This window comes from Pyricularia oryzae, chromosome 4 (assembly GCF_000002495.2).
Source record: "Pyricularia oryzae 70-15 chromosome 4, whole genome shotgun sequence".
NCBI lineage: Eukaryota > Fungi > Ascomycota > Sordariomycetes > Magnaporthales > Pyriculariaceae > Pyricularia > Pyricularia oryzae.
The window spans coordinates 1,578,137-1,603,488 of NC_017851.1; the positions used below are offsets into that span (position 1 = coordinate 1,578,137).

Genomic DNA, 25,352 nt, shown 5'->3' on the forward strand with positions numbered 1-25,352 from the left:
GATTCTTTTACAATTTACCAATATTTGTGCATGATAACGAGAGCTGCACTCAGATGGCTGCCGTTCAGTGCAGTAGGGGCGCAGCGGCATGTCGAGCCGACGTAGCTCTTATGCCCATATGGGGGCAGCATGTGATGATTTGGCTTTTTTTTTTTTTTTTTTTTTTTTTTTTTTTTGGACACACCTGAGTGAGATGGCCTCACAGGCTAGGTGTTGACGCTCTTAATAACAATAGTCCCAAAATAGCGTGTTTCTTGTTATCTGCCATGTACCTCCGCGTATATCGGTCATTTCGCCCGCTATAATCCACCGAGGAACCAAGGTCCGTCTGTACCGTAAACTATGAATGCGGACACAGAACACAGAGTCCCTACCTAGGCAGCGTGTTTCTTCAAGCCAGTGCACACTTTTCTATTTGAAGTTGGGATATTTCAAGGTCATGAAATTCCCTAGACTCGGACTCGGCCCATCGCATGTGAATCAAGCTGAGGTCATCAATGGGGCTGATATGGACTCTTTCTTGGGTGTTTTCGGGATATAACCAATTGCATACTAAAGTCTAGTCCTAGTCTAGATTCTAGCACAATTGGTTTGTCAGAGTTGTTCATCTCACTTGCATCACGTGTAATTGACAAGGATGGCATCAGCCAAAAGTAATGCTAGTTCTGGTAAATTCACGGGAGATGAGTACATCCGAGAGCAAGGCGTACAGTAGAGAAGATGGTACATTTATTCGCCTCTTGATAAATATAGGGGGGCATCGTCTCCTCGGGCAAAAAAGATCCATAACGCAGAAAACCAACAGCGAAAGCTGGGTAAGCTCATCAAGCCGGGGTCGCAAAGCTCCATAGAGTTGTTTGAATGGTTTCTCTCGAGGCGGTTTCTAAAAACTGCCTCGTGGCTTTTCTCGGCGAAGAATCGCTTGGAAAACGCACGTGGCCGGTAACTTGTCAATGGCGATATGCTCTTCTGCTCCTTTCTAGCTACTTCATGCAGCCACAGATATCCGGGTGAGGCAGAAGACGTCCTAAGCGCCTATACAGGCGACTTTTAAAACCGTCGCTTTCGAGAGCTTCGGCGTCGGGGATAATCATCCCTAATGCCCCCCCCCCCCCCCCCATGGACATCCTCGGACTCGTCGAGGTCAAGAGGCCCGGGACGAAAGTGCCCTACCACATCGACGACCGTTGGCGAGGGTGAAGAAAGCGTACCGTTAAATCATCACCTGCATGTGGAGGTTTCCACAAATGCAACTATTTTCTTTCCTCCTTTGACCTGCTTTGCGGTGGCGCCAAGCAATTTGGGCAGACTTTTAGCGGTTGTCATCGCGGGTGTCTCGTTGAGAATTTGAATGAGTGCTGAGTAGACCCCGATATCATTATGATAAAACTACGATGACTAAAAAAAAAAAAGAGTAGGTTGAAGTAGTCTGTGTGTGTGAGGATATTATTATGTGCGTCGTGAAAATGCAAACCAATGAAAGAACACTGCTCGTTTGATCCAAACTAAACAAAGCCTATGTAGCTCATGCATAACGCAAATGCCATCTTGGTAACGTCCTGCATAATGCCTAGAGACATACCACACACCTGAAGTTTTAGCTTGGGGGTTTGACTTTAGGTTCGCCATTTAAATGCAGCTGTTTTTTCTCGTACCGACAGCATGCCGGATGTCGCGGTTAGAGCTCCGACCAGCTATAACGGCTTCGCTCCCGTCAATGCCGCGCCTGGGGAAATCTTACCTATACTAGGATCGATCTTCTTACTATTCATGAAGACGAGAGGCAGCCTCACAGGGGGCTGTGGTTGCCCATGACTCCAGCACAGACCTTGTTTGTGAAGAGTTATTAGTAAAAAATAAGAAAAATAAAAAATAAAAAAAGATGTACAGCCATACTGTTGCTTGTGGATCGATCAGCTGTGCTGCTGCGCCATTGTCTCAAACGTAATGATGGAGTCTCAGGCTTCTGCTCCCTAGCCTAAAATAATTGCGCAACTCCGCTATTGTAACCCTTATCTGCCTTGTGGGTTTGGGCCTAGAGCTACGCACAACGGTACTGTAGTTAAATCTTTTTCATGGCCGTGGCTCGGGTGTCTACTTGGGACAGTGACGCGCCCAACAAAAGGGGGCGAAGGAGTTTGGATAGTGATCGTCTATTGTTAGAACCAAGACCATGTCATCCAATAACGAGTACTGACTACAGTAAACCGAATACCTTGCAAGCGCGGTGGCAGCGCCAAGGAAAATCCCCGAATGGCAAGCTGGGCCCGCGCAGCTGAATTTGATTGGTCGATCAATGGGGGACCAATGGAGAAAAAAGATGGAGGCCAACCGCTCAAGAAATTACGGCAGCATGAATTCATGGAAGGATCTGGGCTGTATACGCGTCTTACTACGGTAGCTCCAACCGACGTTAATAACCTGCCGACTTCTACCATATGTCGTTGCGGCTTTGCTGACGTCCCCCTTGGTGTATTTCACTCTTTGCTCTGCCTCATCATAGGCAGCCAGCCTTCCTCCGTCCTGTCTTCAGCCACCGCCGAAGTGCTCTTTTACCATCGAGATGGCGACAAACCTGGGCGCTACCTTCGTCCCCGGCGGAGGGGATGATTACTACATGCCGGAAGTAATCGCTCCGGCACCTCAAAGGTGAGTGAGTTTTGTTTTTCTTGTTTTGTACGAGTTCTTGTTCGTTTCTCCAGCCCCTTTTGTTGCTTTTCTTGCCGATTGTTGGCTGCATCGCATCATCGCAGTATCTTCTGCCGAGAGCAAGCCATATTTACCTACCTACCTACCTACCTACCTACCCACACATCGCTCCGCTGCAGTTGATTCGATCCATTTCGCTCAACACCTTCCTCACCTTAGCTAGCTGCCTGTACTTCCCCAAGCTGCAGCATGTGGTCCAGCTGACTTCACTCATATTATTCCCCCTCCCAAATTGGTGCCTGCCCTGTTCGGTTTCCCCGCCAAAAGAGGAAGCCTGCCCCTCCCTACCGACCTACCCGCCCGACCTTTCCGTCATCTATGCTGAACCCCCTGCAAACTGCACTACCTACACTGTCCTTCATGGAAGCCCAAACAGGCTCCAATACTTTTGATTGCAACATGCACATGTCGCTGCCCTATACACCTTCGATATAGGCCGACCCAGTGTTTATTTTGCTTACTCCCAGCTGTGAATTTTCTCTCCTTTGCCCCCTTTTCCCACCTCTTGCTTTTTTCTTCTATCTTTTGTATTCTTCTTGTCTTTTGCGGCCCCTGCACACGAAAAAGCTTTTTTTTTTCGCGCAAACGAGCCGAACAAAGCAGGCCTCAGATTGGTCCGGCGCGTTCAGCCCAAGCTAAGAAGAGGGGAGGGTGAGTTATCGATTTGCTGACGCCAAGTTTCTTTTTCTGTTGGATTGGGCCCATGCAGGGTTATGCCAGAAGTCCCTCAGAACATGCAATCAGACCTTCAACGACTAGAACAACATTCTGCTGATCTAGGCGCGAACGGAAACCAAACCAAAGGCAACGCTGCTTCCAGAAAGACAGGTGCGCATCACCAGAGAGACCCCTCGCTTTCGACCTATCTGAACACCCAGGTAACAGGAGGTGGAGGCACAGGTGGCAGTGACGGTGGCAGTGCAGCAGCTCCGTCGGTGCCCCAAATAAACGAGCCCGACGGCATCGAGTTCAGGCCCTTCGAAGACAGCGATAAGAAGACATACGACAAGATGTCTTCTCACGACGCCTACGACGCCCCCAGCTTCTCGCCCTTCCCCAAGGTCAAAGGCGAGAACATACCATTGAGCGACGAGGAGAAGGAAGAAATACTATACAATGCGCGGTCGCACGTTTTGCACTCCAACAATGTCTCGATGCAGCTGTCGTGGGCCCGCGACTCGCTAGCATGGGTTGAGATCATGGCCGAGTCCTGGCAACGCGAAAATGCTGGTGCCGAGCGGCCCAGGACCCCCAAGGTCGAACATGAGCTGAGGGAAGATGCAATCAACATTGTACACTACCTGGCAGAACAAGGCCACCCGGAGGCTTTGTTTATGCGCTCCAAATGGCTCGAGTTTGGCAAGTTTGGCCAGCGCGCCGACAAGAAGGAGGCTTACTTGGGTTACCGCAAGGCTGCCGAGCAGGGATGGGGCCGCGCCGAGTACCGCATGGGAATGTTATACGAGAACTCCAACGACATGGAGAAGGCAAAGAAGCACTACAGTTTGGGCATGGAACAGCGCGACTCGGCTGCATCTTATCGACTCGGCATGATGAGCCTGCTTGGCCAACACGGGTATCCGAAGGACTTCAAGTACGGTCTGGAGCTGATTCAGGTCGCAGCCGACAGCGCTGACGAGGACGCGCCACAAGGCGCTTATGTCTACGGCATGCTCATTTCCAAAGATCTGCCCGATCTCGACATCCCGGAGAACATACTTCCCACAAACTTGGGTCTTGCACGTCAGTACATTGAAAAGGCGGCCTTCCTGGGATTTGCAAAGGCGCAGTCCAAAATGGGTCAGGCCTATGAGCTTTGCCAGCTGGGCTGCGATTTTAACCCCGCCTACTCATTACACTACTACGGCCTTGCCGCGAGACAGGGGCAGCCCGAGGCATCGCTGGGTGTCAGCCGTTGGTTCCTGTTCGGTTACGAGGGAGTCTTTAGTAAAAACGAGCAGCTTGCCTTCAAGTATGCAAAGTCTGCAGCAGACACCGGACTGGCCACAGCCGAATTCGCCATGGGATACTACCATGAAATTGGCATCCACGTCCCCAAAGATATCCGCGAAGCCCGCAACTGGTATGAAAAAGCTGCCGATCATGGCAACAAGGATGCGGAACAGCGGCTCGATTCGCTCCGCCAATCCAAGACTCTGACCAAGGAAGACCACGAGACGACTACCCTTACACGAATCAAGTCCCAGCACGGCTCTCAGCGTGGGAAAAGACCCGACAGGTTCAAGCAGAGGGACAATGGAGCCATGCCAACGGTGGCAGAGTCGAGGTCTGGGCCCGGCACACCCATTGAGGGCACGATGCCGGTCTCGGGTCGTGGGCCCAGCCCAGGCCACTCCCCTGTAGGCAACGGATTTGAAGGCTATGATCCAGCCAGGGGCCGGCAGCCGGCTTTTGGTGTAAATGTTGGCCAACCACCACGCGCAAGGTCAACCGCTCCCTATCCCGAGGACGACAGGCCTGCACCGCTAAATATGTCGGCTCGGGCGAGATCTACCGCGCCATACCCTGAGGATGAGCGGCAAGCCCTTTACAACAAGCTTCCAGTATCACCGCACTATAATCCCGACATCCGCGGCACAGGAGTGGGTGCGCCACTGGCAGAGCGACCCAACTCGGCCTTTGGCATCAGGGCGGATCCGTATCAGACTGGTGGATATAGACAGTCGCAGGCTGGAGGTCCTGGCTTTGCTCCGATACCACCAGCAGGCACTCAAGGGCGGGGACGCGTTCTGTCGACCGGTCCTGGATGGGATCAACAGGCGCATGGTGGATACCGGCAACCTAATACCAGCCCTGCAGGATATGGAGCTGATCCCTACCCCCAAGGGCCACCGCAAATGAGCGGAGCTGGAGGCCCGTTGTCCCCGCCGATGGGTGATCCTTCGAGGAATCGCCTCACCAAGCAGCCCCCTGGCCCAGGTCAGCCTTCATACTCACCTCAGGGCTCACCTGGCTATCCGCCTCCCATGGCAAATTCGGCAGTCCCTGGTCGCGACTATGGTCCGAGAACCTCATCCCGCCCTACTTCTGATGCATACGATATGAGGGATATGAGGCAGAACATGCCTCCAGCGGCAGGCCGGCCAATGTCAGCAAGGCCGGACCGCTATGATTCGCTACCGCAGCAACAAGGTGGCGGCTATGGGGGTGGTCGGACGCCACAGCAACTCAAGGATAGGCCGAGCCACATGAATCATATGGACCCCGGTAGACAGAGCGCACCGCCTGGCCAACATGGCGGCGGCAGACCTAGTCCAAGCCCGAGCTCGGTCCCAAGCTTCTCCAGCGCACAGTCAGCTCCTCCCGGTAGGAAGCCTGTCGGCGGGGGCGCTGGGGATGGTGGCGCTGCTGCTAACAAGCCGGCACCTCAAGGTCCGGCAACTTTCGAGGAAATGGGTATTCCTCAGGGCAAGAACGATGGCGACTGCGTAAGTCTTCCTTTCTCCCAAATTCTTGGCTGTAAAAATAGCTACGGTTCCATTCAGTGACTTTTTACTGACTTTCTCATGCCCTCAAACAGGTTGTAATGTGAAATGTGATGGGTATCAAGGCGCAATAATCATTTGGGAAGAAAAACTTTGTGCATATAGATGACAGGCAGGGTCCAACAAACAACAGGGTTTTCTTTATTTTGGCATTTGATTTTCGACAATGCGGGCATTTGGAAATGAGGCTGGCTTTCCACCCAGAGTATTGCATTGCACATTTTGCATGGCGAGGCCGAGGGCGATTTTTAAAAAAAAATCATGCAGTTCTGGTTTCCCTTAGATGTTTGTTTCTTTTTTCACGTCCCTAATTCCCTTGTCGATACCACCATTTTGAAGCGTAATCGCGCCGACGGATCATCGTTTGTTTGGCCGAATTGATTAATAGGCGATTTGTCACAATTTCATAATACTCTCCCGCTAACCCCTTTGTGGAAATGGTATGCCAGTCTGAACAAGAAAATGTCTTAAGTAGTGCAATGTGTGCGCAATGTTTATAGTGGTATATAAATAAGGTTGCGCTCTAAGTCTGGTGTTTATAACTAGGTACGCAAGTGGTAAAACGAGAAAGTGGAAGAAGAAAAGAAAAAGGAGGGAACGCAAATATATGATGCAATAGGGGTATCGTAAAGTAACAACGCCATCAAAGCAACCCCCTTGAACGCAATGGGGGCGAAGGATGTCAACAGCTAGGATATATAAAAAAAGACCATGTTGAGAGTTTTCTGTCAACCCCGTCCGTCGCCTTCATCAGGCGATATGGCTTCTGTCAACCACCTGCCACCGCGCCTCCCTGCGAACAGCCCAGCCCTTGAGGGCCATGACAATGACGACCCAGGCCATCAGGAACGCCACCAGGCCCATGGTGACGGTGTACATGAACATGGTGTCGAGGCCCTGGTTGATCATGCCCTGAACAGTATCGTGACTCTGTTTATGTGGAAAGGATGCATGTGTCAGCACAACTGTTTTCTCGACGAGTTCATCTAATTTGTTTAAATTTTGTGCAGAAAAAAAGAAAAAAAAAGAAACTCACGCTTGCCATGAAAATCACACCACCCGCCATCAGACCAAACGCAGCCAGCAGTTCAGTCGGCGGCCGCGAGGGCAGCACGGAACGGGGCGGCTTGAGGTACATGAGAACGTACGAGAGGCCCCTGGCGACGGCGGCGCCCTTGAGAAGGTCGCCCCACTGCTTGTGCACCATACCCGAGACCATTTCGGTCTGGGTGTGGGAACTCATCATGATGCCGAGGAGGAGGATCACGAGCGCGGGGATCGGGTTCAGCGAGACGCTGCCCTGGCGCTTCAGTGGTGACGCTGTTGACAGATGATCATCTGCCTCGTCGTGGTCCGCTACTGCCGTGTTGAGCAGCTCCCGGACCGTCGCCGACTCCACCAACATGCCGCACAGCCCGCCGCCGATGAAGAGCACGGTGATGGCGACGTGCTCCAGGTCCTGGGCGCTCCAGGCGCTGTCGGCACCGCCGCCCAGGTGCTCGAGGAAGATGTTGGTCGAGCCGTAGATGAAGATTAGGGCGCTTTCTACAAACTCGGCCGACGGGCGCCAGGGAGCGGTTGCTGCAGCTGGCCGTAGGTTCCATGCCCAGCCAATCTCGGCGAAGGCGCCAGTCCAGCGACCCAGAGTCAGAATCCCAAGCCAGAAGAACACAGCACCTTTGATCCAGTGGGCCAGGCCGCTGAAGATCTCTTGTCCCTCCTGCAGTCGGGGACGAAGTAGCAAATGGTCAGTCGGCCGGCAATCGTCTCGGGCAGAATATGAGTTTTATCATGAAAAGGGGCCACTTACGAAAAACCTTCCTTGGGTAACAACACCCGTGCAGATTGCAACGAAGCCTAGGAAAAGGATGACTCGATCGACGATATTGTACCCAAGAGCAAAAATACTCAGAACCTGATTCGAAAAGATACCTGCAGCCTTCCCGGCTAGAGCCAGCACACGATAAACAGCGCCGTTGCGTGTTGATGGTCTCCTGCCTGGCCCAAAATCTAGATCGTCTTCCTGATCATGCGCATAAAATTCGTTGCCGCCCAGCAGCATGGCCTCCTCCTTGCGAGCAGCCTCCTCGTCGTGCTGCGAGATGAAGCTGGAGGACCTCGGCCTGCTGCACAGCGATGCAGTGTTGGGTTCGGTCCCCTGGCCGCTGTCGAACGAGAAGCGGTGCGGCTGAGCAGACCCGGGAGCCGCGCTTGCCCGCTGGTGCTCGGCCATGGCCGCAGTCGATACGGGAGTGTACCGGGCAGATCTGGTCCTGAGCGAGAGCCCAAAAATTTCGGAGCGGCGGACAAGCACGCCAAGAGCAACCTGAGCGCATGAGAGCGCCGTGACGGCCCAGCCTAGCTTGTGGTGAGCGTTGTTTGGGTACAGGTCCGGGGTGTTTTCGTTAAAAATCATGCCCAAGATCAAACCCGTCAGGTTGGTGACGACGAAAACGGTCTGCGCCGGGAATGTATATCTTGAGCGAGCGAGCGAGAACATGACGGCTTGCCTCAAATGTCAGCTCAAGGACTCCATTTTTTTCTGTCATGATGCTTCTGGTGTTAGGCTCTTACCAACTGGCAACATGAATACCCAGCTCACGATCATCAAAGCTATGTGGGCGTACAATGCGCTCTGGTATTCGGGATATGAGAAGTACGTCTCCATATCCGAATCTTGAGCCGCTTTGACCATAGCTTGGCCGTGATCCATATTCATGGACTCGCCGCCATGTGCGAGAATCGAGCTCGGTAAGCTTCCCAAAACCACAGCGCCGACCAGAGCAGCCTGTAACCTGCGCCTCATTGTAACTGCGCTAGATATGTATGATTTGAGGAGGAAAAGAGACCGTGTATCGCTGGCCTTGATATTCTGGTCCGAAAAAAAAAGAAAAAAATTCAACAAACACCAAACACCCGGCCTGGGGGGCCGACTACTTTGCTGGTAATAGGCACCCGATATTACTATGCCGGTATCCTGTGATCTGAATGTGAAAGCAACTAAGGGGTATCAAGAATATGAAAAAGGGCACGCGAGCCTGACGCCAAGCTGCGGTAAGAGTGATGGGAGGGAAGGCAGACTATAGAAATGGTTCACGTGCTCTGAAGATGTAGGAAACTGACTTTGCATGCAGAAGATGGATTCATGCAGGCATTTGAAAATCGAAGGGTTTCGTTCTATTATATCATAGCAAACGGAGAGAGACAAAAAAAAAGAGGGTAATTTGGGACAAGGAAGGAGTGTGGGCCCTTGAATACAAGCTTTATACAGGAGCAGATGACTGTCTACCTTGGATGGAAAAGGGAAGTAGAAAGCCCGCTATATCCGAAGCGCAGCGTTGCACTAGAACATAGAACCAGAACTGACGATGACAGAAGAGCTCCTTTCCGTCAAGAAATGCGGTCGTCTGTAGTATTCCGCGAGAAAAGTAGCGGACCCTTCGGGGTATGCAATCACCGCAAGCCACATGATCGCTTGAATGCCGGTGGTTGCGCGCTGTCAGGGCGACTAGGTTGGTTGTAACGCAGTAGGTAGTCTTTTTTTTTGTGCATACCTAATAATATGGATCGGCACACCCTACTCCGTGCCGAAAATCGACCTTTTTTTTACGAGGGGTGTGGTCTAGGACTGATTGGTAATACCTTTGCTAAAAGTAATCAACAGCTTCACTCGAAAGCCCGAGACTGCCGAAGCGAGTACGGATCAAAAACCGATGTTGGTTGGCGTTTTGGAGGGCAGGGAATCATGAGGAAACACTTACTCATTGGTCGATTCACAAACAAGATGCGATAGGAGTCAGAGCTACTGCGTACATAGTTCTGACCTCGGAGGGCCACACTTGCTTTTTACTGGTTGTTTTTCTAAGTCCTGAAGTAGCTGTAAGTACAGAATAAAGTAAGCATCAGGCAGACCTGCTAGCTGGCAGTATCTGTTGTTTCTTTTTAGTGGTACGAGATAACACAGCACGCAAAAGCCCAACGTCAAAGCAAATGCTGGTTGGGGATCCTGGCTTGCCAAACGTGCCAGGATTAATTCATCGATAGAAATGCAAAGAAGAAGTGAAAGAAGAACCCCCCCCCCACCCCCCAGCCCAGCTGGACCTACTCTGACCCAAGCAACCAAGCGACACTGTAGTTATGACTGTGTGGGGCCAGACCGGCAGATACCAAATTCCGTCCTACTAAATACCTAACCTACCCTACGGAGTAGACGCGCAGTGGATATGCGTTGCGGAAGCCTCGGGCGACAAAAAGTGATCATGAGTGACTCTGTCTTGCGAATTCCGCGACGGAACGACCGGGATCGGGGCTTGCGTGTCTAGATATCTCTAGTTCTAGTCTAGTAAATTTCAACCCTTCTTTTGTTTAGTTCATCGCACGAGTAACTCACATATACAGACACGAGATGACCCCTAAAAAAATAAAAATAAAAAACTAGGTCTAGACGTATGAACCAAGACGCCAAGCAAAAATGGGGTTATTCATTCGGCCTTAAAACAACAAAAATAAGAGTCAACGATACCTGCGTGTGGCCTGATTCAGATTGATGCCGAGAATGTCCAAGACGTGGCATATACTGGCGAAAGCAATAAAATTAATAAGTAACCCCGCTCATAAGATTTGGCATTCAAGTTTTGCATCGACCTTTTGCTACTACGTACATCAGTATGGGCGGGGAATGTAGTAGTAATTTTCTTCTTCCTTCCTACAGTTACAATCAAGTCGTGCGTCTAACATGATGGGAGAAGTGAATGGTTTATATCGAGTCTTGATGTTCACCCGCCGCCCTCCATACTGGTACATAGAACTGGTACCTACCTACCATCAATCATATTGGATGGAGCCTCAGCCTAGCAAGGATCTTGCACGGGCGCACCGGGTGATGATAATGCTCGTCAACCCAAAGTGGAAACAGCAACAAGCGCACCCGTACCCAAACCAAAGTGTTGGGATTCTACACCTCACGAGTATGTAATTACCTACCTAGTAAACTCATCTCAGGCTTATATTCAGCGCGCACTGCATGTTGCGGGTAGTAATTATTCCCAATAGCAGATGAGCTGAACAACTTGTCCAGTGGTTGCTTTTCCATGGCCTCATTTCATTGCGCCATACTGAAAAGTAGCGGTGACCATCCATTACCAACCAAAGCTCTCAGAATCTGGCCTACTACTGTAGGTGGCTGCGTCAACACCCGAGCCTTCCGAAGTATTGTCAGAGTGCTGTTTTGTGCCTTCAACGCTTTAGACTAGTTCTAGTCTAGTACTACTAACCTTTGGTACCTGCTGTGGTTTCGAGAAGAAAAAGATAGCTCGACTCGCATCGAGCAAAATAGCAGAATCTGTGCGACCCACTGACGACGTCATTCCCGGGATTCGCTCACTTATACTATGTACTGCATCCATCGGCGGAATTAACTCGAGTCAAGGCTTGTCAATGTCAGCCTTAGCAAGCAGCTTGCCGCCCACTTCACACTGTCATCCCGCCAAATTGGAAATCCCTAGCAAGTCTAGCTTGAATACCAAATGGAATATTTTGATGTTCCGACGTGCACTCTAGGATAAGTTCCCGTCTACTAAGGTAAATACTTCTCCCCGCAAAAGTCCAGTTCGTGCGATTCACGACACCGCGTGCGCTTGTCCTACAATGGAGACCTGGCCCGCACCAGCCACTTGTCACCATACGGCAACACCTTCTGCTCCTGCTGCAGCTTGCCGAGAATCTGTCGCACACCCTTCTCTGCCGCGGGATGTAACTCTTCCCGAACATCACTATATATAATCTTTACAAGCTCCCCAGAAGTCAAACCCCTCGAGTTGTCGGCGCCTGGGTCCGACGCATCCTTGGTCGTGGACTGAAGGGTCTGGAGAACTTGGTCTTCACGCTGCTGCCTGTGAAAAATATATTCTTGAATTTTCGCCGGGCCGTTATCGATGACTGGCCCATGTCCCGGATACGCCCTGCCACGAAACAGTGGCTGCATCTTGCCAAGGCTGCGCATGTAATCCCCGAGGTCCTCATAAACCGACGTCCCATGACCCAGGACATTGTCGCCTGTGAACATGGCATCTTCTTCTTGCAAAACAAGCGCAATATGATCCGTGGTGTGTCCAGGGCTGTGGACGGCCGTCAGAGACGCTCCGTCAGCCCGGAACACATCCCCATCCTGTATATCGAGCTCTTGGTCATCGTCATGCGACGGGCGGTGCTTCTTGTGAACCCGGGCATCCGCGTTCACATGAGCTAGGACGTCCTTGACACCACCGACGTGATCCGGGTGCCAATGCGTGAGGATCACGTCGGTGACCGTGGCATCCTCCTCCCGAAGTGCGCGAGTCAGCGCCGTAATCCACGACGACCGGCCCTCCCCGGTGTCGACGAGGATGCGCCCGCGCCCGGTTCCGACCAGGTACGTGTTGGTGCCCTGCAGCGTGAACTTTCCCGGGTTTCCGCCGAGGATCCGGACGCAAGCCGGGCTTAGCCGCTCAACCTCGGGTAGATGCGGCAGCTGGGTAGCCATCTTGGCTTGAGACCGTTGCAGATGTGACAGAGCCCGAGCCCGGTCATGCGTAGATCAAGAAAGGTTGGGAAAGGTTTTGGCTAGTTACGACTTAAACAAATACCTTGTGAACTTAGGTTTCAGGGGTGCACATATTTAATCCCTTTTGGACAAAGTGAGTACCAAGGTGTCGAAGTGGCGGCTACACCAAACCGGGGAGCCTCGGCCGGCCTCTGGGGGCAGGCAACGGACGCACGCCATTAAAGTTGCATGGGTACGCCGGCCCAGGAAACTCTGTCGCAGCGGGGCTGAGGGGATCCAAGGGCTCAAATGAAGGGTGCCGAGGTCAAATCAGACAGCTTGAAGGGTGGGGCATGGAATGGGGATCGGACGAGATTACATAAGCAGCCTAGCTACGATAAGGGCGATAAGGGGAATTTCCGATGTCAGGCTAAGTACAGTGAGTTCAACGACGTGACGTGCTGTTGGCAAACCGCGTCCGGCCAAAAAAGGTGCAGAGAGAAGATCCCTACTGCATCAAATAGACGAATTGCTGGATTGCGGAGCCATATCAGCTTCAAGTTGGAGCAAAACGAATAATAAAAAATACCAGGTATGAGAGATCTCCTCTCTTGAACGTTAAGTGTGTATTTTACAAAAAGCGAATGCCGGTGGCTGAGTGTCCCAGATTTATCTGTCAGCAACTCTACAGTCGAGGACCGTTCAATCACTTGCTCCCTGTCACCAACGGACGTGTTGTTGCTTTCCCCCCTTGACAAAAATTCAACGTAGGAGCCACCTCACCAACGGCACAGCCGCTAAATACACCTGATCCCGCTCCGGGACTTGTTCGGGCCCGAGCAGGTTTGCATCAGCCTTGCAACGCTCGACTCTGCGTTTGCGGAAACAATAATTCGAGGCCCTCTTTTTTTCCAAATCCACCAGGCGGGCGAATATCCAACTACTGGCTAGCCATCTCACCTGCCTACACTCCTAACTGCATACCTTGCGCTGCATCGCTGCACCGAGTGCCATATCCAAGCCTGTAGCGCTGCGCTGCATCGACAAATCACCGGGCTCGACGATTTTTGAGAAGGTCTGGACAATACCACCACTTTTGACGGAAAAAACGGCGGTTGCCCCTGGTTGGGCAAACCACACTTGAAAGATGTCGGCGAAGCCAACTGCGGATGCTTCTAAGGTCACTCAGATCAAGGCCCCTGTGCCTGGTCGGCCTGTTTTTGGCTGCGGTACGTATACTGCCTACTTCATATCCTTGTTGCGCAAACAAAACTGGGAGAGCCAAGGCAGTTGCGATGAAGCTTTTACTGACAAGCTAGCTGTACATGTCGCAGAACACGTTCAACTGCTCATGACCCAAAACAGGGACCTGCAACAAACATCAATCTCACATTACAAGGCCATCCTGCGATGCATATTCGAGAACCCTCCAGTCATACCAGAGACTAGCATTGCGGCAAGTGGCCAAAATGTTACGTCTTTGACATCAAACTATCTGTGTCTTCAATGCCCCCAGATCCTTGGCGTGGAAGAGCGTCTTGAACATGGCAATAAAAAATCCCACCGCTTCTGTAAGTCTTGTGACCATGAGATATCACTATTAACCACTTGTCCGCTTGTTATAACCCTGCCACTGACACTGAACCGCAGACGTTGACTCCCGCAACGGAATGCTTTACTGCCAAATGTGTGATGACTATGTCTGGGACCCAACACTTGAGGAGCTTAGATTGAGGAAGATAGGAGCCGGCACCTTTACTCGTAAGATACTGCAAATATTCATGTCGCCAAACTTTGGTTTTCGTGCCAAAGGGATGGCCACTCTTCTGTCCCGTAAACTGTTGGTTCGTAGCCAGCTAACATATCTCTCTTATCTTTCAGTACGTAAGAGGAAGCGTGACGAGCTGTCTCCCGAAGCTGCCAAGGAAGAAGCTCGGTATATTGCCCTCAACACGAACCAGGTGCCGTGCAAGGCTACTGGGCTTCGCGGAATTTACAACGCAGGGGCAACATGCTACCAGAACGTCATTCTGCAAAGTTTTCTACACAATCCTTTTCTTCGCAACTACTACCTCAGCGATGGCCATCAGAGTGGCGAATGCCAAACTCAATACTGCATGAGCTGTGCCATGGACGACATATTCCAGGATTTCTATTCACAGGAGACCACAAACGGCTACACAGCAGCCAATATGCTTTGTGGCTTTTGGTCGTTGGAGCGCAAAGCTTTTGCAAATCTGGTCACGACAAAGGAGCAAGATGCACACGAGTTCTTCCAGCTTCTGGCCGAAGAGTTACACGAGCGCAACGGTGATGGGAAGCGCCCGGAGAGTGGATCTGAGCACTTGTGTGACTGCATTATACATCAGACGTACTATGGCAAGCTGCAAAGCAACACAACATGCCAAGGTTGTGGAAGCGTCACTAATCAGGTGCAATCCTTCCTTGACTTGAGTCTTGGTCTGGATTCCACTCAAAAGAAGAAGAAGCTTGCCGGAACCAAGTCCGAAGGCGGTAGTAAAGGTGCTTCGTTGTCGTTGCAGGACTGCTTGGAGGAAGAGTATGTCAAATCTGACAAGTGCGAGTACCGCTGCAACAAGTGCAGTTCAACACAGCAGGCAAGACGGAACACAAGTCTCAAGCGCTTGCCGAACGTGCTATCAATACAATTAAAGGTAAACCATGTGCTCGATATTCTATTGATGGTCATCAAACATCTTGTTAGTTCCCCGTGTTCCAAGTTCTTTGCTCACATTTCCTCTTTTAATTTTCATAGCGTTTCGAGTACAAGCAAGGGCGCCATGACAAGGCGGTCAAGGTTGATACGCCTGTCAAGTTTCCGTTACAGCTCAACATGTTCCCCTATACGGATCGGGGTCCCAGCACCGAGTCCAAGGAAAACTACGAACTGGCGAGGACATGCCAATATGATCTCTTCAGTGTCGTGGAACACGTAGGAGAGATTGATACTGGACACTACACCTGCTACTGCAAGGTTCAGGACCAGGTAAGTTTGGCACTTTGGGCAATCATTTCTATGGAATTTGTAGACTGACACCAACACCAAACATTGCCAGTGGTTTGCATTCAACGACCACAGGGTTGAGATGGCCTCCGTCTCCCAGGTGCTATCAGCCAAGGCCTACTTGCTATTCTATATCGTCAGGTATATTGCCTGAATCGCCACGCACAACAGGGACGCGGAGGCAGCTAGTTTGCTGACCTCTGTGATTTATCAGTAAGCAATGGACACCCGCCAGTTGGGGACAAGAACGTTTTTAAGATTTCTGTGCCATCAGGCCCACCTGGGTTGCGGTGAGCCCGATATGGGTTTGCCCTCAGTGGTTACATGAACCATTCACTGAAGATTGGGGTGGTCGCTCGTCGCCGGTTCGAGATTTGCGCCTGCCTATGCACTCAATATTTATACATGTTTTGGGTAAAATGACTTTGGGGGTCGCATTGTGGTATTTGGCGAGCCGACAAGACCTGTACCGGAACAGACGACATGTTAAGTGGTCGGCGCTAGATAAGGGGGGCGAATTTCGACCAGCTGTCTGCTGGACGACGGATAAACCGAGACACGCATTCGTCGGTTTGGTAATGTGTCCCTCAGGTCGATACAGGGCTTCCAAAAGTCCACTTCATGACGGCGGTTTGCATATGGGTGGGAGTAATCTGGAGGCGTGCTGGACTGGGGAGGAGTTGTGTATAATTACATGTCTTTTGGGACAGTCTTGATCTATTAACGACAACCAAATCACGTTCTGGATCACAACCAAGCACTGTCGAGTCTGGTTCATGGAAAAATCGCAAATGACGCTAAAGTAACTTATGAAGGACGCCGGGCTTAAAACTCATTTCCAACATACGAAAAAGAAGAAAACATGAACGCCAACGCCTTTTCCCCACCTCCATTCAAACCAACACCTTCGAATTTTGAGATGCCTTTGTACCAAAAAAAAAAATCAGGCATCACGCAGCAAGAGCAATCTTCTCTCGCCACTCCCACTCGTCGCACTCAAAGTTTGCATAGCAGTAAAACTCATTACTGAGCTTGTTGGCATGCTCGGGCTCAAAAGTGGTGGTCCGCAGGCCCAGCTCCGAGTAGAGCTTGGTCGTGAGCAGGGTCTCCATGCGCTCGCCCGTACAGATGACGATGCGCGCCCCGTCGCTCGTCGCGGACGAGGGCCTCGCCAGGGCCTTCACTGTTGTTGCCTCTGATTTTACGAGAAGAAATCAGGTTGTCAATCACTTTTTTAATTTCCGACTGTGTCTTGTGGGTGGTGCATTAGGGCAGTTCTCTTGACTATCTTACCTTTTGATTGACAGTCCTCATTAAGGAATGGAGGGTCAATTGCCATGCGGTCCACGGCACCCAGTAGGGACTCTGCGTAGAGATAGGAGAGCGCGGTTAGCATTCGAGGCCTGAATGTCACGATCATGGGAAGTAAGTTTCCTGTGCTTACCCGGCAGCTTCAGGGACTGGTTATAGTCGTAAAAGACATATTCCGGGAATATCGAGAACCTCGAGTCGTACTCCAAAAGCACGAGCTTTGGCCTCGACTCTTGGTCCCACGAAGCCTATGTTTTTTATCTTCTGTATTAGCACCAAAACCCACAACAACAACAAGAACAGCAACAAAAAGGAAAGGAGCGTAGGTTTTTGGAGTAAGGGGGTATGCTGTCCTAAGTTACAGGGAAGCAAGCTGAACTTACGATGGCGTTCTTGAGCGCAATAAAGACGCTCGGTGCCGAAACAGCCGCGATGGTAGTCTCGGGAGTCGCCCCGTCAAGCAGCTGCCTGGCGATGAGGTTTGCGGTGTCATCGGAGTACTGTTTTTGTTTGTTTGCGGTGTCAGCGAGAAGAGTCCTGGCATGATTGGATGGGCTGCTCTGGTTTACAATGCCATAAGACTCCATCCTCAACTTCAAGGGCGTAGCAACAGAGAAGCATGAAGATCCCTTTGTGCTCTGATGTGCAACATAGGCAACGGGACACAAGGGAGCCCGTATACTTTCTGACATCATGAAGTCCCTCCGCCTCGTTTACAAAGACTCACCCAGAACTGCGAGGCCTGCCAATCCTCACCAAAGTCATGAATGGACAGAGTCTCGGCATGACGCTTCTCTGCGTCCGTCTTGAGGTCCTCAAACCTGGCCTTCATCGCATCCCTATCGGCATAGAACTCTTTGAGGGCGTCCAAGGCATGAGACGACAGGGCACTGCGATTGCGTGTTAGTTGCTTCTAAGCAAACGTATCAACCGGAGGATGAGAGTTTCTCATCTCTCGTCAGGTCAGCTTACAAGTCATCGTCTCCTCCAAAGCAAGCCATAGTCTCCATTGCAATTTATAGTTTAGAACCAGGGAGAGGTTGTATATGTAACAGCGGGAAATGAGCTTGGATTACTTATATATCACAAAATGTGTAGAAGAACACGACGGGAAAGCTAAAGACAAGAAGGAAAAGAAAAACAAACCTTCCACGGCACCAAACGGCCTCCCCTAGAGGGAGGCGTGGCATAATAAGCACCGAGGGTATGGTTGATCGACTGGCATTTACTCAAGTAATGCGTTTCCGGGGGATGCGTTGCTCGGTGGTTCCTATTACTCAAGAATCAAGGTGGATGTGGAGCCAAACTGGACCCAACGGCCCATGTTTTGGGCTGGAAAGTTGGTAGGACTATGCCAAGTATCAGGAAACTCACAGAAACCGGCCAAGCTGAATCGGTGAGTCGGCAAGTGCTTGCCCTATCTTGTAAGAAAAAAAAAATAAGAATCGAGATCCCGGGATATCATCCTTGCCCAGGCATGTCGATCGTGCAAAAAAAGAAAAAAAAAAGATTACATGCAGATGCGGAGCGTATCGGCCGATGACGACAATTCAATCACCAAGACAAAGTTGCTACCAATTGGTGTTTGAGTCAGGTATGTCGAGAAAAGAAAATCACCTGGTTGGTTGGCTAATTTTATGTATATGTACACTCTAGGATGCGCCAGGATATCTGAGCTGAAATATCTCTCATCCCAACACCCTTCACAGCTCGTCCGTGACGTGAATGTATTTCTTGTCTTCCCTCTTCTCCTTCTCCGTAGCAGGAGGCAGATCGTAGAACGATCCGCTCCGGAATCCTTGCTGTGATGGACGTCAGCCTCGGCATCACAGTAAACAATGTCTTTGCAATTATGAGTGCACATTGATCAATACTTACCAGGTAGTTGTATGTGAACTTGCTAATGTCACCAGGCTCCATACCAAGGTCCTTGAAGGTCTTTGCTGTCCTGTCAATCTCCTGGTCGATGAACTCGCGCTCTATCTCATCGGCGGACATGATGTCCCACCAAAGCACACGGTTCAGGAGAGCGGCAACAGGCTTGAGAACAGCCTTGGGGACGTTGATATGTCTCCGCTTCTTGAAGATTTCTCGGTCGACCATCTCTGCAATCTCAGACATTGAGTAGTTTTTGGGGCCGTACAGCTCAAAGGTTTGGCCGGCGGTGCTGTCGTCGTAAAGCATTTTCTCGAGAGCCTCACCCACATCAATAGACTAAACCCAGAATCAGTATTGTGTTGCAAGCGTCCATGATAGGCGAGTACTTACGTGGACGGGGTTGAACTTCTGCTGCATGTGGTTTGCGGTAAACAGGTTGACAACGCTGGCGAGCTTCAACAGAAGGTTATCCTCGAAACCGAATACAGGTGCCGGACGGACAATGGTTGTCTCAGGGAAAATGCTGCGGACGACTTGCTCACCACGAGCCTGGGATCCAAAAAAAAAAACAAGTTAAAGTCAGTATGCGTGCTCCCAACGTCTGTGGTTCCTAACCAGCTAGCAACCCGCTCGTCCGGTGAGCCTCACCTTGGTCCTGAAGAATTCCGAAGGCGAATCAAGGTTGGCGTTGTGTGAAGAGACGTGGATGAACCTGTCGACATCGTACTTGGCCACAGCTTCGGCAATCCGCTCTGCGCCCTCGACGTGAACGTCTTCGAGAGAAAAGTTCCTAGGTCGAGTCAGTCCAGACCATTGAAACCAGTGACCATGATAACAGGCCACAGTCAAAAGACCACATACTTGGTGGGGTAATTCCTTCCAACAAGGTTGTAGACAACATCCGAATGCCTCACGCTCTCCTCGATCGAAGCAGTGTTGCGTAGGTCGTACTCCTATATAATGCCAGTCAGAACGTGCCATTGAGCTCGTGCGTTAGCCAAGATTAGGTATCCATACAATGAAGACCACACGCCCAAGGTCACCAGTAAGCTTGAGATGGCGCTTGGCCATTTCCTCCCTGTAGGGGACCACCACAGTACATCCTTGCCGGGCTGTTCAAGCGGAGTTGTCAGAGTCGAGGCCTTATTCCAATTCCACTTTCCAGTGCCGTCGTATCGCGTCGTCTGGTATGCTGAGTAGGGTCGACGAACCTAGTCTGTTGACAATGTAGCGTCCAACCTGGCCGGTTGCACCAAAGACAGTGGCCGTGTGGCCTGCGGTAAGTCGTCGTTAGATCATGATAGGACCAGCTTCGGGGGCCTTTGTCGCGTTCGGTATCTCACCTCCAATCGATGACCTATATGCAAGGAAAGCGGAGATTATTAGCAAAAGCTTCATCAAAGCTTCCTCCAAAACCACTCGAGGTAATCGGCCATAGATTCGGGACCTACCTTCCACCTTGGGTTCGGATGATTGGCTTTCCGGTTCGCGTAATGGCAACGTCTGAGAGCGGCTGTCGTCGAATTACACTCTGAGCGAGCTTCTGCGTTGACCGCACTGCGGTCGGAAAGGCCGACATGCTTGCCAACGTGTTAATGGACGGCGGCAGAGGCTTTGGCGGTTCAATTGGGTCGATAAGCTGGTCGCCGGGAGCTTCTTGGTAGTGACGATTCGGGATGCCGCTTGCCAATTGCTTCGAGCTCACTGGCACGGTCACGTGTGGGGCCAATGGCGTTTATCGTACAGGACCCGCTCTGGGTTACGGCTTGACTGACTTTCATAGCAACACTAGGTACAAGGTAGGTAAGGTAGGTACCTCATCTGAAACCTTAGTAATCCTTGGGAGTTTTGTTTCCGTACCCAAGATTGCTTATGGCAGCTGGCGGGCAGCTGAGCATCGGTCCCACAAACCACCCAACAGCTCTACATACCGGTACATGGCAGGCTGCATCCTAGCCGCGTCAAGCATCAGCGCGGGCGGCGGACATACCCTCCATCATCGACAAACGAAGCTCCGAATCAACATCCCACTAACTCACATCGGCCACTTCTAACATACACCCCCATCGATCCTGCATCCGCAACACACTCACAATTCTGCGTTCTTCACAGCAAAATACAGCTATCCATTTTCGAAATCAAACAACGTACTCTGGATCGATTCAACCCGAACCCCACTCACCATGAGCGCCGATACGGTCGCCGATTTCCTTGCCGACCAGCGGGACGATGCTCCGGAGGAGCTGCAGCCGCTCATTCTTAAGTTTGAGGATTACTGGGAAAGGAAGTTATGGCATCAGCTTACCGAGGCGTCCCTTGAGTTCTTCGACCACCCTATAAGCCGTCCGGCAAGACTCCATTTCTACAAGGTCTTTGTCGCCAAGTTTGCCGACAAGATCAACCAGCTCAAGCTGGTAGACATAGCCCTCAAGGCCGCCACAGCTGCTAAAGGTATGTGTCTGATGCATTGAGCTGCATGCGATGCAGAACATTTGCATCCCTTCAACTCCGTGCGAACCCCAGTAATGTAGTTAGCTAACATCCCTACCTCCAACGTCAGATCCTAAAGAACGACTACAGTTCCTGGAGACGGTTGCGAAGAAGGTCGATGATGAAGACTCGCAAGATGCCTATGTCTTTGCTCTGATCGCAGTGGCAAGGGTGAAGCTGGACCTCAAGGACCCCGAGGGCACACGGAAAGACCTCGACAAGGCCGAGAGGATACTGGACAGCTTCGACAGCGTCGAGACGGTCGTCAGCGCTGCCTTCTACAGCGCACAGGCAGACTACTACCAAGCCCAGGCCGATTTTGCATCATACTACCGTAATGCCCTCCTATACCTGGCCTGCATCGACGTCTCGGCCTTGACACCAGAGGAGCGTCGCTCGCGGGCCTACGACTTGGCCATCGCCGCCCTAGCCTCCACCTCCATCTACAACTTTGGCGAGCTCCTTCTCCACCCCATCCTTGACGCTCTGACCCTCAGCGACAAGGACTCGTGGCTACGGGAGCTCCTGTTCGCATTCAACCGCGGCGACCTGGCCGCCTACGATGTCCTCTCGGGTCACATTGGCTCAAACCCGTTACTGGCCAAGCACCGTGGCCAGCTGAGGCAAAAGATTTACCTGGCTGCTCTTACCGAGGCCGTCTTCCGTCGCCCGCCCCACGACCGAGCCATGACTTTCCAGACTATTGCGCGTGAGACAAAGGTACAGCCTGACGAGATCGAGCACCTCGTCATGAAGGCTCTCAGCCTGGGCCTCCTGCGCGGCAACATCGACCAGGTTGACGAGGTCGCCCACATCAACTGGGTCCAGCCCAAGGTCCTTGACATGAAGCAGATCGACAACATGCGCCTGCGCCTCAAGGACTGGGACTCTAGCGTTAACCAGCTCGGCAACTGGATCGAGGGTGTGGGACAGGATGTTTGGGCTGTCTAACAGGGCGATATGAGAGTGGAGGAGGCACGAAGCTCGGCTCTGCCGGTAGAGCATCCCAAAGATGGAAGCGCTCTTCCGAGAGGAGATGGCATTGGCGAAAAGGACTCGCTTCACGATGTATATCATAGCTAGACGTCATAGAGCCTGAGGATAATGGGAGACATCATGAGGGACGTTGCGTCATGACAAATTCAAAAGAATTTCAATGCAATAATCTCCTCTATAGTCGCCAAAACAGGGTGTAAAAAAAGAAAAAAAAGGACATGAACATCTCTCTGTCCGGGAATTGAACCCGGGTCTCAAGCGTGACAAGCTTGCATACTAACCACTATACTAACAAAGATTGTCTTGTGTGTCAACCGTAAATCCTGCGTCTATTGATGCTCACAGCAAATGCCTACTCGAACAGACATCAACTAGAACGAGGCGAAAATCTATCGTAGCAAGATCTAGGCTGCCTAGGATCATATTATCAGTACATCAAGCCAGGTATCGAAAACCAGGCAAGTCCGCCGTTTTTTAATCATCTAGCTAAGGAACAAACACCATCCCAATGGACGAAAACCTCCCTCATAGTTCATGCAGTCTTGACCTTGGTAGCCGGCCTCCCAAGCACGACGAGCGAACCAGCAAGCCACGCAGGCCACCAAACGCACCAGACCACGACGGCGGTGTACATTCCCCAGACATCCCAGCCAAAGGCAGCGGCCTGCAGAACTTCAGCGACGTCCAGACGCCAGGCGGCGCAGGCGACGGCAAAGACGGCGGGAGGGGAGGCTATGTTGAGCAGGGCGACGTAGGCCCAGCGGAGGGCGGGCGAGGCCGGGAAGGGCCGGGTGAATGTCAAGGGGGTGGCGATGAGGCCGATCCAGAAGGCGAGGGAGAAGTTGAGGATGGCGAGCGACGAGATGAACATTCCCAGGACCAGGAGGTAGAAGCACTTGATGAGCTGGTACTGCTGCGTCGTGGGCCAGTAGAGAGTCTCCAGGAGCTGCGAGGCGATGGGCGGTAGGAAAATGTTAATTGCTGAGAAGGCGATGAAGGATGGATATAGAAGCTGGGCGGGATTATGTGAGGTTAGTATGGGTTGTCATGCCATTGGGAAACAAAGTGCAATCAAATTGCGCATGAAACTATATGGTACTTACACCTGCAGGGAGATGGTTAAACATATAGAGAGGCACAGCACCGAGGAACAAGCAAGTACCTATCACCGACAGCGGCACCAAAAGCTCACGCTCAACAACAGGCCGAGATTCCGATGTCACTGAGGCTCCACTATTGGTAGCGGCCTCCTGACCCTCAGGCTCCTCCTCCTCCTCGGGCTGCCCGCTCTTGAACCACATCAGGATGGACATGATGGTAAAGTTGGCGCCCAGCAACATGGCACTAGGCAAGTATGTGCCGATGCTGACAAAATGCTCCTTGTGCATGAGCAGGTAGAAGAAGAAACTCTGGTGCAGGTGCTCGAGCAGGTTGTTGAGACTACGGAATGTGCCCTCGACGACGCGGCCGAGTGCCATCTCGTCCTGCCAACCGTCGCCGTACGGCACCAGCGTGACGGCATCGACGTGGTACGGCATGAAGCACGAGTGGGCGCCTGTGCCTGCCCCGATGCCCTGTCGCAGCATGCCGCGCAGCATGGTCTGCAGCCGATCGCGGTAGTCGTTGCGGTGGTGCCACATGTCCTGGATCGAGACGCCTATGCCCATCTGGCCACCCGCGACGTGCACGAGGCTGTTGAAAAGGTCCAGATTCGGCAGCTGGCCGTTGACGCCGTCGTAGACAAGGTGCACACTCTCGTAGCGGTCCTCGCGCGTGTAGTCGAGCGCCAGCGCGCCCTGCAGCGCGCCCGACTTGAGCGGGAGCGCCGCGACCTTGCGCGGGTCGTGCGCGTCGTGGTAGGCATCGACCCAGGCCTGGGGTCCTGCGAGTGAGTCCGGCGGCAGCAAAAAGATGATGTCCTTGGACCAGAGGGACCAGCGCCGAAAGTAGCGCGCCAGCGTTAGGGCCAGGGCCACCCCGTTGCGGTTCAGCTCGCCATTGGGATTGCGCCAGGCCGTCACGAGCACAATGGCCTCGGTCGCATCACCGCGGGGCGCCTGAAGAATTGCGTAGACGTTCTCGCCGCTGTGTTGGATGCCGGAAGACGAGTATGTGAAGTTCTGGCGGCCAACTTTGAGCCCTACGCCCTTGAAAATGCTCTCGAGTTTGTCGTTGATCCTGTAGTTGCGTTCGAGGCATCGGTGAGCGTCTTGTTTTCAGTCCAAATATGATACCTAGCTGACCAGGTATGACAGCGAGGGTGCAAAAGAAGCTCTGGCTTACTCGACATTGCTCTTGTCTACCAGACTGTTGACCTCGTGTTTGTAAGCCCGAAAGACATTCTGATCGCTGCCGGCAAAGTACGTATGGACCTGGCCCGGGAGGAGCGCATTTTCGGATATATAAGTCCTCCTCGTAAAGTTATCGAGAGGTAAAAGCAGAAGGGACACGATGCCGACGACTATGCATAGCACTGAGAGGTAAGGTGGAAGCTTGAGGATCCGGGGATCCCGCCGTAGGCTCAAAACAGTGGCTGTTTACAATTGTCGGAGCTTACAGTCAGCACAACCCCACGGAAACAGTGAACAGGACTGCCACGACAAAGCGAAGAGAAAAAAGAAAAATAAGTCTAAATATCGATTGCTAACTCACATAATAAGCGCGGCATTGAAAAATTCCCGGCGCCTACTCGAGCGTGTTGGGTTAATTCTCAAGCTCCTACCGCCGACGGCCTTTTACGGAAAGCAGAGAGGTGTCTGTCTGTCTGTTTTTGTCGAATGCCATGGGATTGATGATGGCATAGCCCCGCTTTGACAAATATAATCAGGGGTCCAGGCTAGGGACCTCCAGAGATGCAGCAGCCGAGATCGAACTGAAGGGAGGTCTGTAAATTGACGATCAATGACAAACTGCAGGA

The 25,352-nt window shown here is 51.9% G+C and overlaps 9 protein-coding genes and 1 non-coding gene across 10 annotated transcripts; 3 read left to right on the forward strand and 7 right to left on the reverse strand.

The window, feature by feature from the left end:
* Positions 1 to 2,392: 2,392 nt before the first annotated feature.
* MGG_03530 (uncharacterized protein) lies at positions 2,393 to 6,701 on the forward strand. Its single transcript, XM_003716340.1, has 4 exons — positions 2,393 to 2,649; positions 3,419 to 3,537; positions 3,610 to 6,158; positions 6,251 to 6,701. The coding sequence occupies exons 1-4, from the start codon at positions 2,564 to 2,566 to the stop codon at positions 6,260 to 6,262; spliced, it is 2,766 nt and encodes a 921-aa protein (XP_003716388.1). The 5' UTR covers positions 2,393 to 2,563; the 3' UTR covers positions 6,263 to 6,701.
* MGG_03529 (uncharacterized protein) lies at positions 6,690 to 9,397 on the reverse strand. Its single transcript, XM_003716341.1, has 4 exons — positions 8,790 to 9,397; positions 8,026 to 8,720; positions 7,252 to 7,935; positions 6,690 to 7,145 (listed from the first exon to the last, which is right to left on the reverse strand). Exons 1-4 carry the CDS (start codon positions 9,019 to 9,021, stop codon positions 6,966 to 6,968), a joined length of 1,791 nt encoding a protein of 596 aa, XP_003716389.1. The 5' UTR covers positions 9,022 to 9,397; the 3' UTR covers positions 6,690 to 6,965.
* Positions 9,398 to 10,414: 1,017 nt separating this feature from the next.
* MGG_17080 (uncharacterized protein) lies at positions 10,415 to 11,047 on the reverse strand (the record flags this gene model as incomplete). Its single annotated transcript, XM_003716342.1, has 4 exons — positions 10,415 to 10,533; positions 10,606 to 10,627; positions 10,877 to 10,920; positions 11,038 to 11,047. The coding sequence occupies 4 exons, from the start codon at positions 11,045 to 11,047 to the stop codon at positions 10,415 to 10,417; spliced, it is 195 nt and encodes a 64-aa protein (XP_003716390.1).
* Positions 11,048 to 11,638: 591 nt separating this feature from the next.
* On the reverse strand, positions 11,639 to 12,735 carry MGG_03528 (lactamase; the record flags this gene model as incomplete). The annotated part of the gene is made up of 2 exons (XM_003716343.1): positions 11,639 to 11,689; positions 11,881 to 12,735. 2 exons carry the CDS (start codon positions 12,733 to 12,735, stop codon positions 11,639 to 11,641), a joined length of 906 nt encoding a protein of 301 aa, XP_003716391.1.
* A 484-nt stretch (positions 12,736 to 13,219) lies between these two features.
* On the forward strand, positions 13,220 to 16,648 carry MGG_03527 (uncharacterized protein). The gene is made up of 7 exons (XM_003716344.1): positions 13,220 to 13,327; positions 13,403 to 13,964; positions 14,070 to 14,306; positions 14,386 to 14,496; positions 14,617 to 15,410; positions 15,512 to 15,742; positions 15,813 to 16,648. The coding sequence occupies exons 2-7, from the start codon at positions 13,883 to 13,885 to the stop codon at positions 15,912 to 15,914; spliced, it is 1,557 nt and encodes a 518-aa protein (XP_003716392.1). The 5' UTR covers positions 13,220 to 13,327; positions 13,403 to 13,882; the 3' UTR covers positions 15,915 to 16,648.
* MGG_03526 (uncharacterized protein) lies at positions 16,406 to 18,343 on the reverse strand. Its single transcript, XM_003716345.1, has 6 exons — positions 18,044 to 18,343; positions 17,799 to 17,961; positions 17,455 to 17,571; positions 17,205 to 17,319; positions 17,054 to 17,125; positions 16,406 to 16,955 (listed from the first exon to the last, which is right to left on the reverse strand). Exons 1-6 carry the CDS (start codon positions 18,079 to 18,081, stop codon positions 16,711 to 16,713), a joined length of 750 nt encoding a protein of 249 aa, XP_003716393.1. The 5' UTR covers positions 18,082 to 18,343; the 3' UTR covers positions 16,406 to 16,710.
* Positions 18,344 to 18,626: 283 nt separating this feature from the next.
* Positions 18,627 to 20,788, reverse strand: MGG_03525 (uncharacterized protein). Its single transcript, XM_003716346.1, has 9 exons — positions 20,401 to 20,788; positions 20,293 to 20,306; positions 20,161 to 20,223; positions 19,967 to 20,061; positions 19,811 to 19,902; positions 19,598 to 19,739; positions 19,340 to 19,498; positions 18,950 to 19,285; positions 18,627 to 18,873 (listed from the first exon to the last, which is right to left on the reverse strand). The coding sequence occupies exons 1-9, from the start codon at positions 20,526 to 20,528 to the stop codon at positions 18,775 to 18,777; spliced, it is 1,128 nt and encodes a 375-aa protein (XP_003716394.1). The 5' UTR covers positions 20,529 to 20,788; the 3' UTR covers positions 18,627 to 18,774.
* Positions 20,749 to 22,682, forward strand: MGG_03524 (26S proteasome regulatory subunit RPN9). Its single transcript, XM_003716347.1, has 2 exons — positions 20,749 to 21,400; positions 21,510 to 22,682. The coding sequence occupies exons 1-2, from the start codon at positions 21,133 to 21,135 to the stop codon at positions 22,388 to 22,390; spliced, it is 1,149 nt and encodes a 382-aa protein (XP_003716395.1). The 5' UTR covers positions 20,749 to 21,132; the 3' UTR covers positions 22,391 to 22,682.
* On the reverse strand, positions 22,662 to 22,733 carry MGG_20185. The gene has a single exon. It is a non-coding gene; the product is annotated as a tRNA-Asp (tRNA).
* MGG_03523 (GPI transamidase component GAA1) lies at positions 22,727 to 25,320 on the reverse strand. Its single transcript, XM_003716348.1, has 4 exons — positions 25,088 to 25,320; positions 24,719 to 24,968; positions 23,539 to 24,613; positions 22,727 to 23,447 (listed from the first exon to the last, which is right to left on the reverse strand). The coding sequence occupies exons 1-4, from the start codon at positions 25,101 to 25,103 to the stop codon at positions 22,968 to 22,970; spliced, it is 1,821 nt and encodes a 606-aa protein (XP_003716396.1). The 5' UTR covers positions 25,104 to 25,320; the 3' UTR covers positions 22,727 to 22,967.
* Positions 25,321 to 25,352: the final 32 nt, after the last annotated feature.